The sequence below is a fragment of the Myotis nattereri genome (genome assembly GCF_964212035.1).
Source record: "Myotis nattereri genome assembly, chromosome: 5".
In the NCBI taxonomy this organism is placed as follows: Eukaryota; Metazoa; Chordata; class Mammalia; order Chiroptera; family Vespertilionidae; genus Myotis; species Myotis nattereri.
In genome coordinates this window covers 10233197-10247113 of record NC_138080.1, presented here as the reverse complement: position 1 = coordinate 10247113, position 13917 = coordinate 10233197, and the positions used below count along the sequence as shown (strand labels likewise).

General features: G+C 42.1%; 1 protein-coding gene across 1 annotated transcript in view; it reads right to left on the bottom strand.

Moving 5' to 3' along the window:
* Positions 1–13917, bottom strand: part of ADAMTS2 (ADAM metallopeptidase with thrombospondin type 1 motif 2) — a gene marked incomplete at its 5' end in the record, with an annotated part of 290738 nt that overhangs the window by 102990 nt on the left and 173831 nt on the right. Inside the window, one exon of the mRNA XM_081093309.1 lies at positions 12898–12981. Coding sequence (XP_080949435.1) covers positions 12898–12981 — 84 coding nt within the window. The remainder of the gene's footprint in view (positions 1–12897; positions 12982–13917) is intronic.

Sequence of the window (13917 nt, the reverse complement as noted above, 5' to 3'; positions counted from 1 at the left end):
TGGGTCCTGCTGGTCACCGAGTCTCCCACAGATGCACTGTATTGACCTAACTAGATTCCACCATGGGCCAATCTGGATCATTTCCAATTGCTTATACTTTATTTTTATTTTTTAAAAACATATATTTATTAATTTCAGAGAGTTAGGGAAAGGGAGAGAGATAGAAACATCAATGATGAGAGAGAATCATTGATCGGCTGCCTCCTGCACGCCCCCCACTGGGGGATCAAGCCCGTTACCCGGGCATGTGCCCTTGACTGGAATGGAACCTGGGACCCTTCAGTCCGCAGGCCGATGCTCTCTATCTACTGAACCAAACCAGCGAGGGCCCAGTTGTTTATACTTTAGCATCAATCAACGTGACCACTGATTTGGTGCTAAAACTTCATCCACAGCTCTGATAACTGCTTTGGGATAGAGGTGGAGAAATGAATGAAATCATGAAGGACCTTGGAGGACAGTGACAAATACTGTCACAGTTCCTTCTAGAAATGTGTACACATTTATCCTCAGGCCAAAGAGCATACTGTCTTATTCACCCAAACAGCAGTAAATCCCGCTTCTTAATCTTAATACAGTTAACACTTTTCAAATGGTTAATTGTCTTATTTCCTTGATTAACAGTGAAGTTAAGTATTTTTCCCTTTTTAGGCCACTTGTATTTTTTCTTCTGCTACCTGTTTATTTCCATTGCCAATTATGTTTTCCTATAATTTAGAAGAGCTCTTCATATATTAAGATATTTTCACCATATTGCAAATGTTTTTCCTGCTTAGGTTTGTCTTTCCATTGTGTTTTTTGACAGAAATTGTATATTTTAAGTACTTAAATATAGTTATCTCCTCTTTAAAATTCCCTTCTACTGTATTTATGCTTAAGAAGCCCTTGATAACCAATACTTCTTTCTTGGTTTGTATGGTTTAAATAGTTGTTTTTTTTTCTTAGCCTATATTTATATGACATATTTAATTCACTATATGTGAAATTTATATTGATGATATATTTATTTATAAGCTTTAACTATACTATTTATATTTATCACATGTTAAGTTATTTATATGAAGGGTGTTTTGAGAGCTATATATTTTATTCAATTGATCTGTTAATACTTATCCAAATACAGTATGCTTTAATTTTATTTATTTATTTATTTATTTATTTATTTATTTATTTATTTTTATTGTCTAAAGTTTTACATATGTTTCCTTTTTCCCCAATTGACCCCCCTCTCCCCCCAGCCATTCCCACCCTGGGCAAGCCCTCACAGTATGCTTTTAAATATTTTCACTTTACAAAGCTTTTGAAGCAAATCCCTTTTTATTTGATTGGCTTTCAAGGCTTCTCAGCCATTCTTGACTGTTTCTAGGTGAACCTTAGAGTTATTTCATAAAATTTCCAATTATTAATCTGGAAAAAATCCACATCTTTACTATGTTGCCAGTCTTCCTGGAAGGAACAGCAGATGTCTCTTCCTTTACTTTTATTTTTTCCCTATCAACAATGTGAAATTTTCATCCCATGGGCCCTGTGTCTATCTTATTAGGTCAATTCTAGGTATTTTATATTTTGGTTACTATGGTAAAGGGAACTTTACTTTCCCTATTACCCCTACTACCAGGGCATTGTGGGCTTAGACAGAAATTACTAATTTTTGTATAATTGTCTTATATTTGGTCATGCCACAAAAATCCTTTATTAACTCTAAAAACTTTACAATGGATTCCTTTGGGTTTTCCAGGCACATAATTATCAGCAAATAATTGTAATTTTATCTGCTCTTTTCCAACATTGGTTTCATGTCATTTGACATTGTCTAGAATTTCCAGAACATCAGTAACAAAGTTATGTGTCTCTCTATTGCTGCCAATTTTACTGTGACTGCCTCAAGGGCAGCATTTCCCAAAGCAAGTTATGTAGAAAGCTGATTATATGAGAAAAAGGGTTCTGTTGAGAAATAGGTTTGAGAAACTGCGTGCTGATCCAGTTCTTGGAGCTTCACCGTGCACATTTCCATAGTGAAGTCTCTGAGAAATTTTGCTGCCAGGAATACCTGTTTTACTTTGTTTTGCAAACATTTTTCAGATGTAAGCAATTGATCATGGAACCCCTCTATTTCCTGTGTTAATATCTATGAACATCTAAGAATGAGCTATGCAGAACATTTTTAGAGACATTTGATTCTTTTTCTACCTTTAAACATCTTGGTTGTCATGTTACCATCTGTTACCATCTGTGCACAAAGTCCCCAACTAGTCCCTAATGGGCTTCATAGCGACTAGTTTTCAGATTTTTAAAAAATCAAGAGATACCTTCTTAGCTCCTATTGAGCATTCAGGCCCCTTGCTCTGCCTGTGCCTTCTGTGCCCAGGGCTATCTCAGACTCCCCCCCACTTGGCATGCCTCCCTTACAGTACTCCAATGTCTTCGAAAACAGCACTCACCTCTGACACAGGGCTGCAGACCCCTATGTCAGCCTCTCCTAGCCATCCCCCCTGGGATGGCACCCAACCATTTCCAGCTGAACTCGCCTTCTTCCCCGCACCCTGTTTCTCATGGTCCGCATCACCATCTACTTGGTGGCCCAAGGCAGAGACTCAGTGCCTCTCCACTTTCATCCACTTACCACCCACACTTTTCTGATTTTGCCCCCGAAGTTCTCTTTTGTCTGCCCTCCTTTCTCCATCCCTGTGGCCATGGTCCCAGCACAGGCCACCATAGTCCTCCTTTCCATGGTGCCCATACTCTCCTAAGCCACAGCCCCACACCTACCAGTTCTGAACACAGGAGAAATGCAAATCAGGGTGCATATATTTTTACAAATTAGTGGTTTTTGTCTCCCCTGCCCCCAGATAAATATGCAGAAGTGGGATTGCTGGGTCATATGGTAATTCTATTTTGAGTTTTTTGAGGAATTTCCCTTCTATTTTCCACAGTGGCCGCACCAGTCTGCAGTCCCACAACAGTGCACAGGGACTCCCTTTTCTCCACATCCTCACCATATTATACTGAGATAAGTCAGACAGAGAAAGACACTGTAAGGTTTCATTTATATGGAATATAAAAAACAGAGACCAAAGGGATGGCTACCAGAAGGGAGATGTTAAAATAGCGAGGCTTTGTGACCAATACTGTGAAGGACTCAGACACTTTCAAGCCGAGTAAGAGCCAACACAATGCCAGTACAGTAAGCAAGGAGCCTTGTGCAATTCCCAGGTTCTCTCTTACATCAATATGGGAACAACCTGGGAAACATCATCTGTCACCAGTGCCCACACCAATGAATGCTTCTTCTCCCCTTTCTACTCCCAGGACCCCAAGTTTCCCATTTTTTGTCTCCAGTGGTAGAAAGAGATAGGGAGGGGATAGAACTATGCCAATCCCTCATTCTAAAAGCCTGAGAATTCCTCAGACACAGGAGGGTTGTGGGGAGGGGCCCCAGGCTGGAAGGGATGGAAGGACCAGACCTGGGGAGAGGAAGGAATCAGGGGAAGAGGGAACATGTTGATGGCTACTCCACAAGGGATAAGGGAAAGTCCAGAAGGACATTCCAAAGACCCCTACCTGTGAATAGAGGCTGGACTGGATTGCCAGGCATGGGCCTCCCCAGGCTTCCCTTCCCTGAATCTGTGTGTCTAGAGTACACAGCCACCGGCCTTAATACCAGGCTGAGTACCTGTAGCAGCTCTCCTGGCCAGTCAACTGGTGAAGGAAGGTGTGCACAACGTCCCCAACTAGTCCCCAATGGGCTTCATAGTGACCAGGTGGGAGAAGAGCCAGGTGGAGCTCTCTCAGAGCTGCCCATGCCCATAGCTCCTGTGCTTCCTCTTCTGCCCACAAAAGCACCCAGGTGCAGGTTACATGATAACACACCCACTTAGCTTGGCTTCCTCTCTTTTGTTTCTAGATTAAATATGCTAGAGGTTTGTTTTTCACAAGGCTCTCTATATTTTTTTTTCAGTAACATACAAACCTCACAGCCTACTAACTGGGTATTATTATTATTATTATTATTGCATTTTCTTTTATTTTTTTAAAATTTCTTTATTGATTAAGGTATTCCAAATGTGCTCTTATCCTCCCATTGCGGCCCCCCCCCGCCCCCATCCCACACTCATGCCCTCACTCCCCTGTTGTCTCTGCCCATTGGTTAGGCTTATATGCAGGCATATAAGTTCTTTGGTTGATCTCTCCCCTTTACCCCCACCCTTTCCTACCTTCCCTCTGAGGTTTGATGGTGTGATCATTGCTTCTCTGACTCTGGATCTGTTTATGTTCATCAGTTTATGTTGTTCATTATATTCTATAAATGAGATCATATGATATTTATCTTTCTCTGACTGGCTTATTTCACTTAGTATAATGCTCTCCAGTTCCATCCATGCTGTTGCAAATGGTAAGAATTCCTCCTTTTTTATCGCAGTATAGTATTTCATTGTGTAGATGTACCACAGTTTTTTAATCCATTCATCTGCTGATGGGCACTTAGGCTATTTCCAAATCTTAGCTATGGTGAATTGTGCTACTATGAACATAGGGGTGCATATATCCTTTCTGATTGGTGTTTCTGATTTCTTGGGATATATTCCTAGAAGTGGGATCACTGGGTCAAATGGGAGTTCCATTTTTAGTTTTTTGAGGAAACTCCATACTGTTCTCCACAGTGCCTGCACCATTCTGGATTTCCACCAGCAGTGCATGAGAGGGTTCCTTTTTCTCTGCATCCTCACCAGCACTTGTTGTTTGTTGATTTGTTGATGATAGCCATTCTGACAGGTGTGAGATGGTACCATATTGTCGTTTTGATTTGCATCTCTCAGATAGTGACTTTGAGCATGTTTTCATATGTCTCTTGGCCTTCCTTCTGTCTTCTTTTGAAAAGTATCTATTTAGGTCTGTTGCCCATTTTTTTATTGGGTTGTTTATGTTCCTTTTGTTAAGTTGTATGAGTTCCCTGTAAATGTTGGAGAGTAAACCCTTATTGGTGATAACGTTGGCAAATATGTTCTCCCATGCAGTGGGCTTTCTTGTTGTTTTGTTGATAGTTTCCTTTGTTGTGCAAAAGCTTTTTGTTTTGATGTAGTCCCATTTGTTTATTTTCTCTTTAGTTTCCATTGCCCTAGGAGCAGTATAGGTGAGGAAATTGCTTTGGCATATGTCTGAGATTTTGCTGCGTGTGGATTCCTCTAGTATTTTTATGATTTCCTGTCTTATGTTTAAATCTTTTATCCATTTTGAGTTTATTTTTGTGTATGGTGTAAGTGGGTGGTCTAATTCATTTTTTTTTGCATGTATCTGTCCAATTTTTCCAATACCATTTATTGAAGAGACTGTCTTGACTCCACTGTATGCTCTTGCCTCCTTTGTCAAATATTAATTGAGCATAGTGGTTTGGGTCGATTTCTGGGTTCTCTATTCTATTCCATTGATTGATATGTCTCTTCTTGTGCCAGTACCAGGCTGTTTTGAGAACAGTGGCTTTGTAATACAGCTTGATATCTGGTATTGAGATCCCACCTACTTTGTTCTTCTTTCTCAGGATTGCTGCAACTATTTGGGGTCTTTTTTTTTTCCAGATGAATTTTTGGAATGTTCATTCTAGGTCTGTGTAATATGCCATTGGTATTTTAATGGGGAGTGCAGTGAATCTGTAGGTTGCTTTGGGTAGTATGGACATTTTATTTATTTATTTACTTACTTATTTATTTTACTTTTAAAAAATATATTGTATTGATTTTTTTTTTTTACAGAGAAGAAGGGAGAGGAATAGAGAGTTAGAAATATTGATGAGAGAGGAATATTGATCAGCTGCCTCCTGCACACCCCTTATTGGGAATGTGCCTGCAACCAAAGTACCTGCCCCTGACAGGAATCTGAGCCAAACCGTTTAGGGCTAGTATGGACATTTTAATGATGTTGATTCTACCAATCCATGAACACGGTATGTTCTTCCATCTGTTTATGTCTTCCTCTATCTCTTTTTTCAGTGTCCTGTAGTTTTCCGTGTATAGGTCTTTTATCTCCTTAGTTAAGTTTATTCCTAGGTATCTTAATTTTTTTGGTGCAATGGTAAATGGGATTGCTTTTTAGTCTCTCTTTCTGTAAGTTTACTATTGGTGTATAGAAACGACAGATTTCTTGGTGTTAATTTTGGATCCTGCTACATTGCCGAATTCATTTATTAAGTCTAATAGTTTTTTGGTGGAGTTTTTAGGGTTTTCTATGTACAGTATCATGTCATCTATGAATAAGGACAGTTTTTTATATTTTATTGATTTTTTTACAGAGAGGACGGGACAGGAATAGTTAGAAACATTGATGAGATAGAAACATCGATCAGCTGCCTCCTGCACACCCCCTAGTGGGGATGTGCCTGCAACCAAGGTACATGCCCTTGACTGGAATCGAACCCGGGACCTTTCAGTCTGTAGGCTGACGCTCTATCCACTGAGCCAAATCGGTTAGGGTGAATAAGGACAGTTTTACTTCTTTTCCAATTTGGATGCCTTTTATTTCTTCTTCTTGTCTAATCGCAATGGCTAGTATTTCCAGTACTATATCGAACAGGAGTGGTGAGAGTGGGAATCCTTGTCTTGTTCCCGTTCTTAGGGGAAATGGTTTAAGTTTTTTTTCCCATTGAGTATGATGTTGGCTGTGGGTTTGTTATATATGGCTTTTATTCCCACTTTGCTGAGAGTTTTTATCAAGGAAGGGTGTTGGATTTTGTCAAATGTTTTTTATGCATCAGTTGACATGACACTAATTTTTATCTCTCAATTTGTTTATGTGATGCGGATATTGTACCATCCTTGCATCTCCGGGATAAATCCTACTTGGTCATGGTGTATGATCTTTCTGATGTACTGCTGGATCCAATTTGCTAAGATTTTGTGGAGGATTTTGGCATCTATGTTCATGAGGGATATTGGCCTGTAATTCTCTTTCATTGTGTTGTCTTTATCTGGTTTTGGTATTAGGGTGATGCTGGCTTCATAGAATGAGTTTGGAAGTGTTCCTTCCTCTTGAATTTTTTGGAATAGTTTGAGGAGGATAGGTTTTAGTTCTTCCTTGAATGTTTGGTAAAACTTCCCCGTGAAGCCATCTGGCCCCGGGCTTTTGTTTGCTGGAAGCTTTCTGATGACTGATTCAATTTCTTCTATAGTTATTGGCCTATTGAGATTTTTAGATTCTTCCTGATTGAGTTTTGGAAAGTTGTATTTTTCTAGGAATATGTCCATTTCCTCCAGGTTGTCTAGTTTGTTGGAATAGAGTTGTTCATAGTATTTTTTAACAATCCTTTGTATTTCTGTGGTGTCTGTTGTTATTTCGCCTCTATCATTTCTGATTTTGTTTATTTGGGTCCTCTCTCTTTGCTTCTTGGTGAGCCTGGCTAGAGGTTCATCAATCTTGTTTATCCTTTCATAGAACCAGCTCTTGGTTTCATTGATCTTTTGTATTATTTCATTTTTGTCTCTATGTCATTCATTTCTGTTCTGATATTTATTATCTCCTTCCTTCTGCTCACTCTGGGATTTTCTTGTTGCTCTCTTTCTAATTCTTTAAGTTGTAGAGTTAGATGATTTAGTACCATTTTTTCTTGTTTTTTGAGGTAGGCCTGTAGAGCTATAAACTTCCCTCTCAGGACTGCTTTCATTGTGTCCCATAGATTTTGGATTGTTGTGTTTTTATTTTTATTATTTTTCAGGATGTTTTTAATTTCTTCTTTGATCTCTTTGGTAACCCAATCATTGTTTAATAGCATGCTATTCCGCTTCCAAGTGTTTGAATTTTTTGGATTTTTTTATTATAGTTTATTTCTAATATTATGCCATTGTGGTCTGAGAAGATGCTTGATATGATTTCAATCTTCTTGAATTTGGGGAGACTTTGCTTGTGACCCAAAATGTGGTCTATTTTTGAAAATGTCCCATGTGCACTTGAGAAGAACGTATATTCCATGGCATTGGGGTGAAATGTTCTGAGGATGTCAATTAAGTCCATCTGATCTAGTGAGACATTTAGGATTGCTGTTTCTTTCCTGATTTTTTTTGTCTATAGGATTTATCCAGTGATGTCAGTGGTGTATTAAAGTCCCCTACTATGATTGTATTGTTGTCAATCTCTCCCTTGATATCTTCCAGGAGTGGTTTTTTTTTTTTTTTTTTTTTTTTTTTATGTGTTTGGGTGTTCCAGCATTGGGTGCATATATGTTTATCAGTGTTATATCCTCTTGCTGTTTCGATCCCTTTAGTAGTATGAAGTGGCTTTCCTTATCTCTTGCTATGGCGTTCACTTTGAGGTCTATTTTGTCAGGTTTAAGTATTGCTACTCCAGCCTTTTTTCATTTCCATTTGTCTGAAAGATTTTTCCATCCCTTCATTTTCAGTCTGTGTGAATCCCTTGTTCTGAGGTGGGTCTCTTATAGACAGCATATATATGGGTCATGTTTTTTCATCCATTCAGCCACTTGATATCTTTTGATTGGAGCATTTAGTCCATTTATGTTTAAAGTTATTATTTATTAGAGTCCCGGTTCACAAAATTTGTGCACGGGGGTGGGGTGGTACCCTCAGCTCAGCCTGCATCCACTTCAATCTGGGACCCCTTGGGGGATGTCTGACTACTTTTTTAGGCGCCATCTCCAGGACCACTCACAATTCCGGACTGCTGCCTCCTAATCGCTTACCTGCCTGCCTGCCTGGTTGTCTCTCACTGTCTCTGCGTGCCTGCCTGAATGCCCCTAACTGCCACCCTGCTGCCAGCCAATTTGCCCCCAACTGCCCCATCCTTGCCAGCCTGGTTGCCTCCAACTCCCCGCTCCCCCGCCACTGGCCTGGTAACTCCCAACTGCCTCTCCTCCTGGCCTGGTCTCCCCTCATGGCCCCCCCCGCCCCCGCCGGCCTGGTTGCCCCATGCAGCCTGCTTGTTCAGTCATTTGATTGTCTCTCACTAATCCCCCTGCCGGTCTGGTCATAGGCACCCATCTTGTGAGGGTGTGAGGGTTAATTTGCATATCACCTCTTTATTATATAGGATAGGTACTTGTTTGTAGCCATTTTCATATTTTGTGCCTTTGTTCCTTCTTACCTTTTCATTTCTTCTTTTTACTCCAGTCTCTTAGCATTTCTTGCATTGCTGGCTTGGTAGTGATAAACTCCCTTAGCCTTTTTTTGTCTGTGAAGCTCCTTATTTCCTCTTTAATTTTGAATGATAGCCTTGCTAGACAGAGTATTCTTGGATGCAGTCCCTTGCTTTGCATCACTTTGTAAATTTCCTTCCATTCTTTTCTGGCCTGATGTGTTTCTGTTGAGAAATCACTTGCTAATCTAATGGAAGATCCCTTGTACATAACTTTCTGTCTCTCTCTTGTAGCCTTTAAGATTCTCTTTTTGTCCTGAATATTTGCCAATGTAATTATGATGTGTCTTGGTGTGGGTCTTTTCGGGTTCATCTTATTTGGGACTCTCTGTGCTTGTGTGACTTTTTTCTTCCCCACATCAGGGAAGTTTTCTGACATTATTTTTTCAAATAGGTTTTCTAACCCTTGCTCCTCTTCCTGTTGTTCTGGCACCCCTATTATTTGTATGTTCCTTTGTTTCATGTTGTCCCATAGCTCCCTTAAGCTCTCCTCCTGTCTTTTAATTTTTTCTCCAGTTGCAGTTCAGTTTGGGTGTGTTTTGCTTCCCTGTCTTCTAATTCGCTAATTCAGTCCTCCACTTCTTCTAGTCTACTGTTGAAACTTTCCATGGTGTTTTTTATTGCAGCTATATCATTCTTTATTTCTTCTTGATTCTTACATAAGTTGTTGATTTTTTCATCCATCTGGTTTATGAACTGTATGACCCTTAGTCTGAATTGTTTTTCTGACATATTGCATGCCTCTGTTTCACTTAGCTGCTTTTCTGGCAATTCCTCCTTTTATTTTCTTTGGGGGTTTTGTTGTCTACCCATTTTTTATCTCACTGAGGAATCTAGATGTTGAGTGATGCAGGGGATGCTCCTTGGGTGGCAGTGGCTCCTCAGGGTGCGGTTGCTACTCGGGCGGTCACGGCAGCAGCTGCTCCTCATTTGGCAGTGGATCCTCTGTTGGGTGCTGTTCGCAGCAGTGGTGGCTCCTCTGGCTGTGGGGGGAGGCTGCTCGCACAGCTGCTGCTCCTCAGATTGAGGTGCACTGATCACAAGGCTTCTGCTCCTTGGATGGGATTGGGTTGTGTGCAGGTGCTGCTTCTTGGACAGGGGTGGGCTGCTCACGTGGCTGCTGCTCCTCAGATGGGGTTGGACTGCTCACGTGGCTGCTGCTCCTTTGATGGGGGCTGCCTGCATGTGGCTGCTGCTCCTCAGACGGGGCGGGTTACTCGCGGGGCTGCTGCTCCTTGGACAGGAGCGGGCTGCTCATGCGGTCGCAGTGCCCTGGGCTTTCTCCAGGGGTCCTTTGCCCTTCCTGGTTGCAAATTGTCTCACCAGCTGAGTCTCCTTCACCAATTCAGGGTGGATGTTACTCGTTTCAGCTGCTCATTCTATCTGTTCTGGGATAAGGCTCGGGAGACATCTGTCTATTCCGCCGCCATTTTCTCCATAGTTTCTTTGGGTCAGGAGTTCAGGAGAAGCTCAGCTGATTCTTGTTCAATTTCATGAAATTGCAGTCCAGATATCAGCTCAGGCTTTAGTCATCTGAAGGCCTGATTGGGGCTAGAATATCCACCTCCAAAATTGCTTCCTTACCTAGCTACTGGAAGGACACTGTGGTTCCTTGATTATGGACCTCCCCATAGAGCTGCTTAATGGTCCTCACAGCATGGCAGCTGGCTTCTCCCAAATTGAGTGATCCACAAGGCTCTCTTCTTGATTGATTCTATAATTTCTTTCTATTTTCTAATTTATTGATACCTGCTTTTTCTGAATGATGTCTTTGGTTTTGCTTTCTTTAGGTTGTGGTTTGGGTTGTTCACATGTGTTCAAACTTACCTTGCATTCCTTCTCTCCTGCTCATCTTGGAAAGCACCTATGCAGGTGCCTGTGATCTGTAGTGCATGGTTCTTCTTTCTCCAAATACTCTCATTTTTCTTCCTAAGAGCTGTTTTGATTTTCAAAGGAGTTGAATCTTCCATTTATGCACCATTCTTCTTCCTCATTTTGGGGCATTGAGTTAGAGTCTAGAGGCAGGCAGTTTTTTGCTATATAAAAGTTGCCAAAATTTTCTTTATGACCTAAAGTACTTTTGTAATTTTAAAGTGTCCTATGATACCTCAAAAAAACAGCACAGCTTCTTTCTGTAGGGCAAAGGAAAATTATATAACTACTAATTTAACTTTATTCATTCTATCACTTGAAACTTTTATGCTTATTAAAATGTAACGTGTTAAAGGTCTTGATAAGGCATGAAGAAGACTGCAGGTAGGTTTTCACCAATCTCCTTGTTTTGATGGATGCTCTGGCAGATTCTATGCTCTCTGTGGGTCTGTGGCTGGTGTCCTTACAGTGTCTACTTCCCTCACTTTAGAGAAACATGCTTCCCAGGGTAAGGAGGGTGGGTTCAAGTGCCCTATTTCTGGAATTCACTGCACCAAATGAGCCCTTCATTGTCATTTTGATACTGATCACCTTGTAAGTTGTGTGAAGTGGAATTTTATTTTTTGAGGCAGAGACTCTCTGTCTTTAAGTGGAGGAGTTAACAACCCTTCACCTAATGACTACACCTGAGGAGCCTGATCTTATTACAATTTTATTTTCAACACACTGAGTAAGGTTGACAAGGGACTCCAGAATTCAGTTGCCAGAATCGGAAGCCCAACTTCCCAGGAGTCAAATGCCTTTGGCCACTCACCTGGCACGTCACTGTACTGCATTAAGCCTCAGTGTGCTTCTCTGTGAAATGGGGATCATCATAGCTCCCACTCCCATCTGTCCTGGCGTTGAGTTAAAGTGTATAAAGTGCTTCTGAGATGCCTGGTGTAGGCTCATGCTCAGTCCCAGCTGGCAGGCACTACAGGCACTTTCTTTCCTCACATCTCTCCTTATCTTCCATCTCAGCTATCTGCGGTGGGGCTTTCTCTTCCAATGCACAACACATGCATAGACCCATGCACATTGCTGGGAAAAGTAGATCCAAGTTTTACAGTGAGAGGAGGTAGAGAGGGCAGGACAGCCCAACTGGGGCATAGGGTGTGCAGTATGAGAAGAGGAGGGCACATGTTGAAGATATGGATAGGCATCAAAATGAGTTATGTGTTAACTGTGTTTCTGATGCTCTGATATCAGGGCCTTGCTGACCCTGGTGGAACTGCCCTCCTAGGGTGAGCCATGTCCTAGAGATAATCAACGACTCACTATGGAGTGTGCTTCTCAAATGCAAACCAAGCAAGCAATCCAGGGTCCAGCCCAAGCACCTCCTCCTCAGGGTTTCACATTCTGGGCCACTATCTCTGGCCCTGATCAACCCAGGGTGAGGAACCACACAAATAGAAACAGCCCTATACTGCACAGCTTGATGAAATTATTCAAACCAGTCAATCCTGTACCTGACTCACCCATTCCTTCCTACAGAAACCAGTGAAGGCTCTCATCCATGTTTTTCCCTCCCTCCACCTACCTCGTGACTGACCCACATGCTTCCCTGTGTGACCCTGCATGGCGGCGTCTGTGGGTAATAAACCATCTTTTCCATGGCAGTCACCACACTAGAATAATAACAAAATCTACATTTGAAAATGAGGGGTGAGGGTAAAAGGGGAGCAGGACAATGGGATGGCTCACAAGCTCCTTGTTTCTTACAGAAAGTACAGGGCAGCCAGGAGAGGCAGACTTGTTGGGAAGACATACACACTTTTAAAGAAGCCCGTGTCTCACTGGGGAGCCCACCATCTCCCAGCACATGGGGTTCTGGCCTGGGTGCTCACTTACCTTCCCATAGCTGAGCAGGATTATCCGCACCAGAACCACATTGATGTGGGCCCCCAAGGACTCGTCATGGTAGATTTCATTGACCTGAAAGACAACCAGGGAGATGTCATCAGCAGGAATCTCAGGCCCAAGGACAAGCCCTGGCTTTGCAAATGACAACACCAGCCCCCAGGCCAGAACATATGTACCCCCCACACTCCTTTCTCTTTCCCACAGTTTATACCCCAGCATCACCTCAACTCTGAATCCAGCCCTTCCTTCTGTGCCACCTGCCTTGCAGCCACTGTCCCTACCTGGATTGTGGCCACCCCCTCCTCAGTGCTTCCTCCTGCCAGCACAGGCATTCTCCTCCTGGAGCCTAACTTGGGCACTGACCCCTCTATTCGCACTAGCCTCTAACTGCATGTGGCCTTTCCTTCAAGGGTGACCATAGGCTACAAACTCCAGAGGCATGGACAGTGCCAGGGCTGTCACCAGTAGAAATCACTCTACAGTTTCTGCTGCTGGTTATGAAAAGTCCTCTGTGTTCATCACTATTTGGAAGGGGGTCAGTGTAGACCCACCACCTGGTCTTATTTAATGTGTTGATAAAGAACAGACACTACCCTGTTACAAAGGTGCTTTATTGCCATAGTTAGCTAAATAGTAATAAGAAGGAAGAGAGCAAGGTAAGTCAGACATTGTTAAAAACAGTCAGCAGGGGACACTGAGCCTATCTGCTTCACCAGGAAGCTACAGCCTCACACACACTGCAGGGGATACCAGCATTGCTCCCCAAGGATTAAGACCCCCTTTTCCCTCTTCTGGTATTAGTACTGGATTGTCTGGGAAGCAAAAGGAGATAAGGATATTCACAATAGAAGTCAAAAGGTGCGGGCGGAGGAACTTGACCAAGAGGACTGTCAGTCTAATATGGGAAAGGGATCATTGACTAGGGGTAGACCCATCAGAAGTCTGTGAAAGCTTGGGAAGTTGATTGGTTATTTTGACAAAGCTCCTGGTTCTGTGAATACATAATCT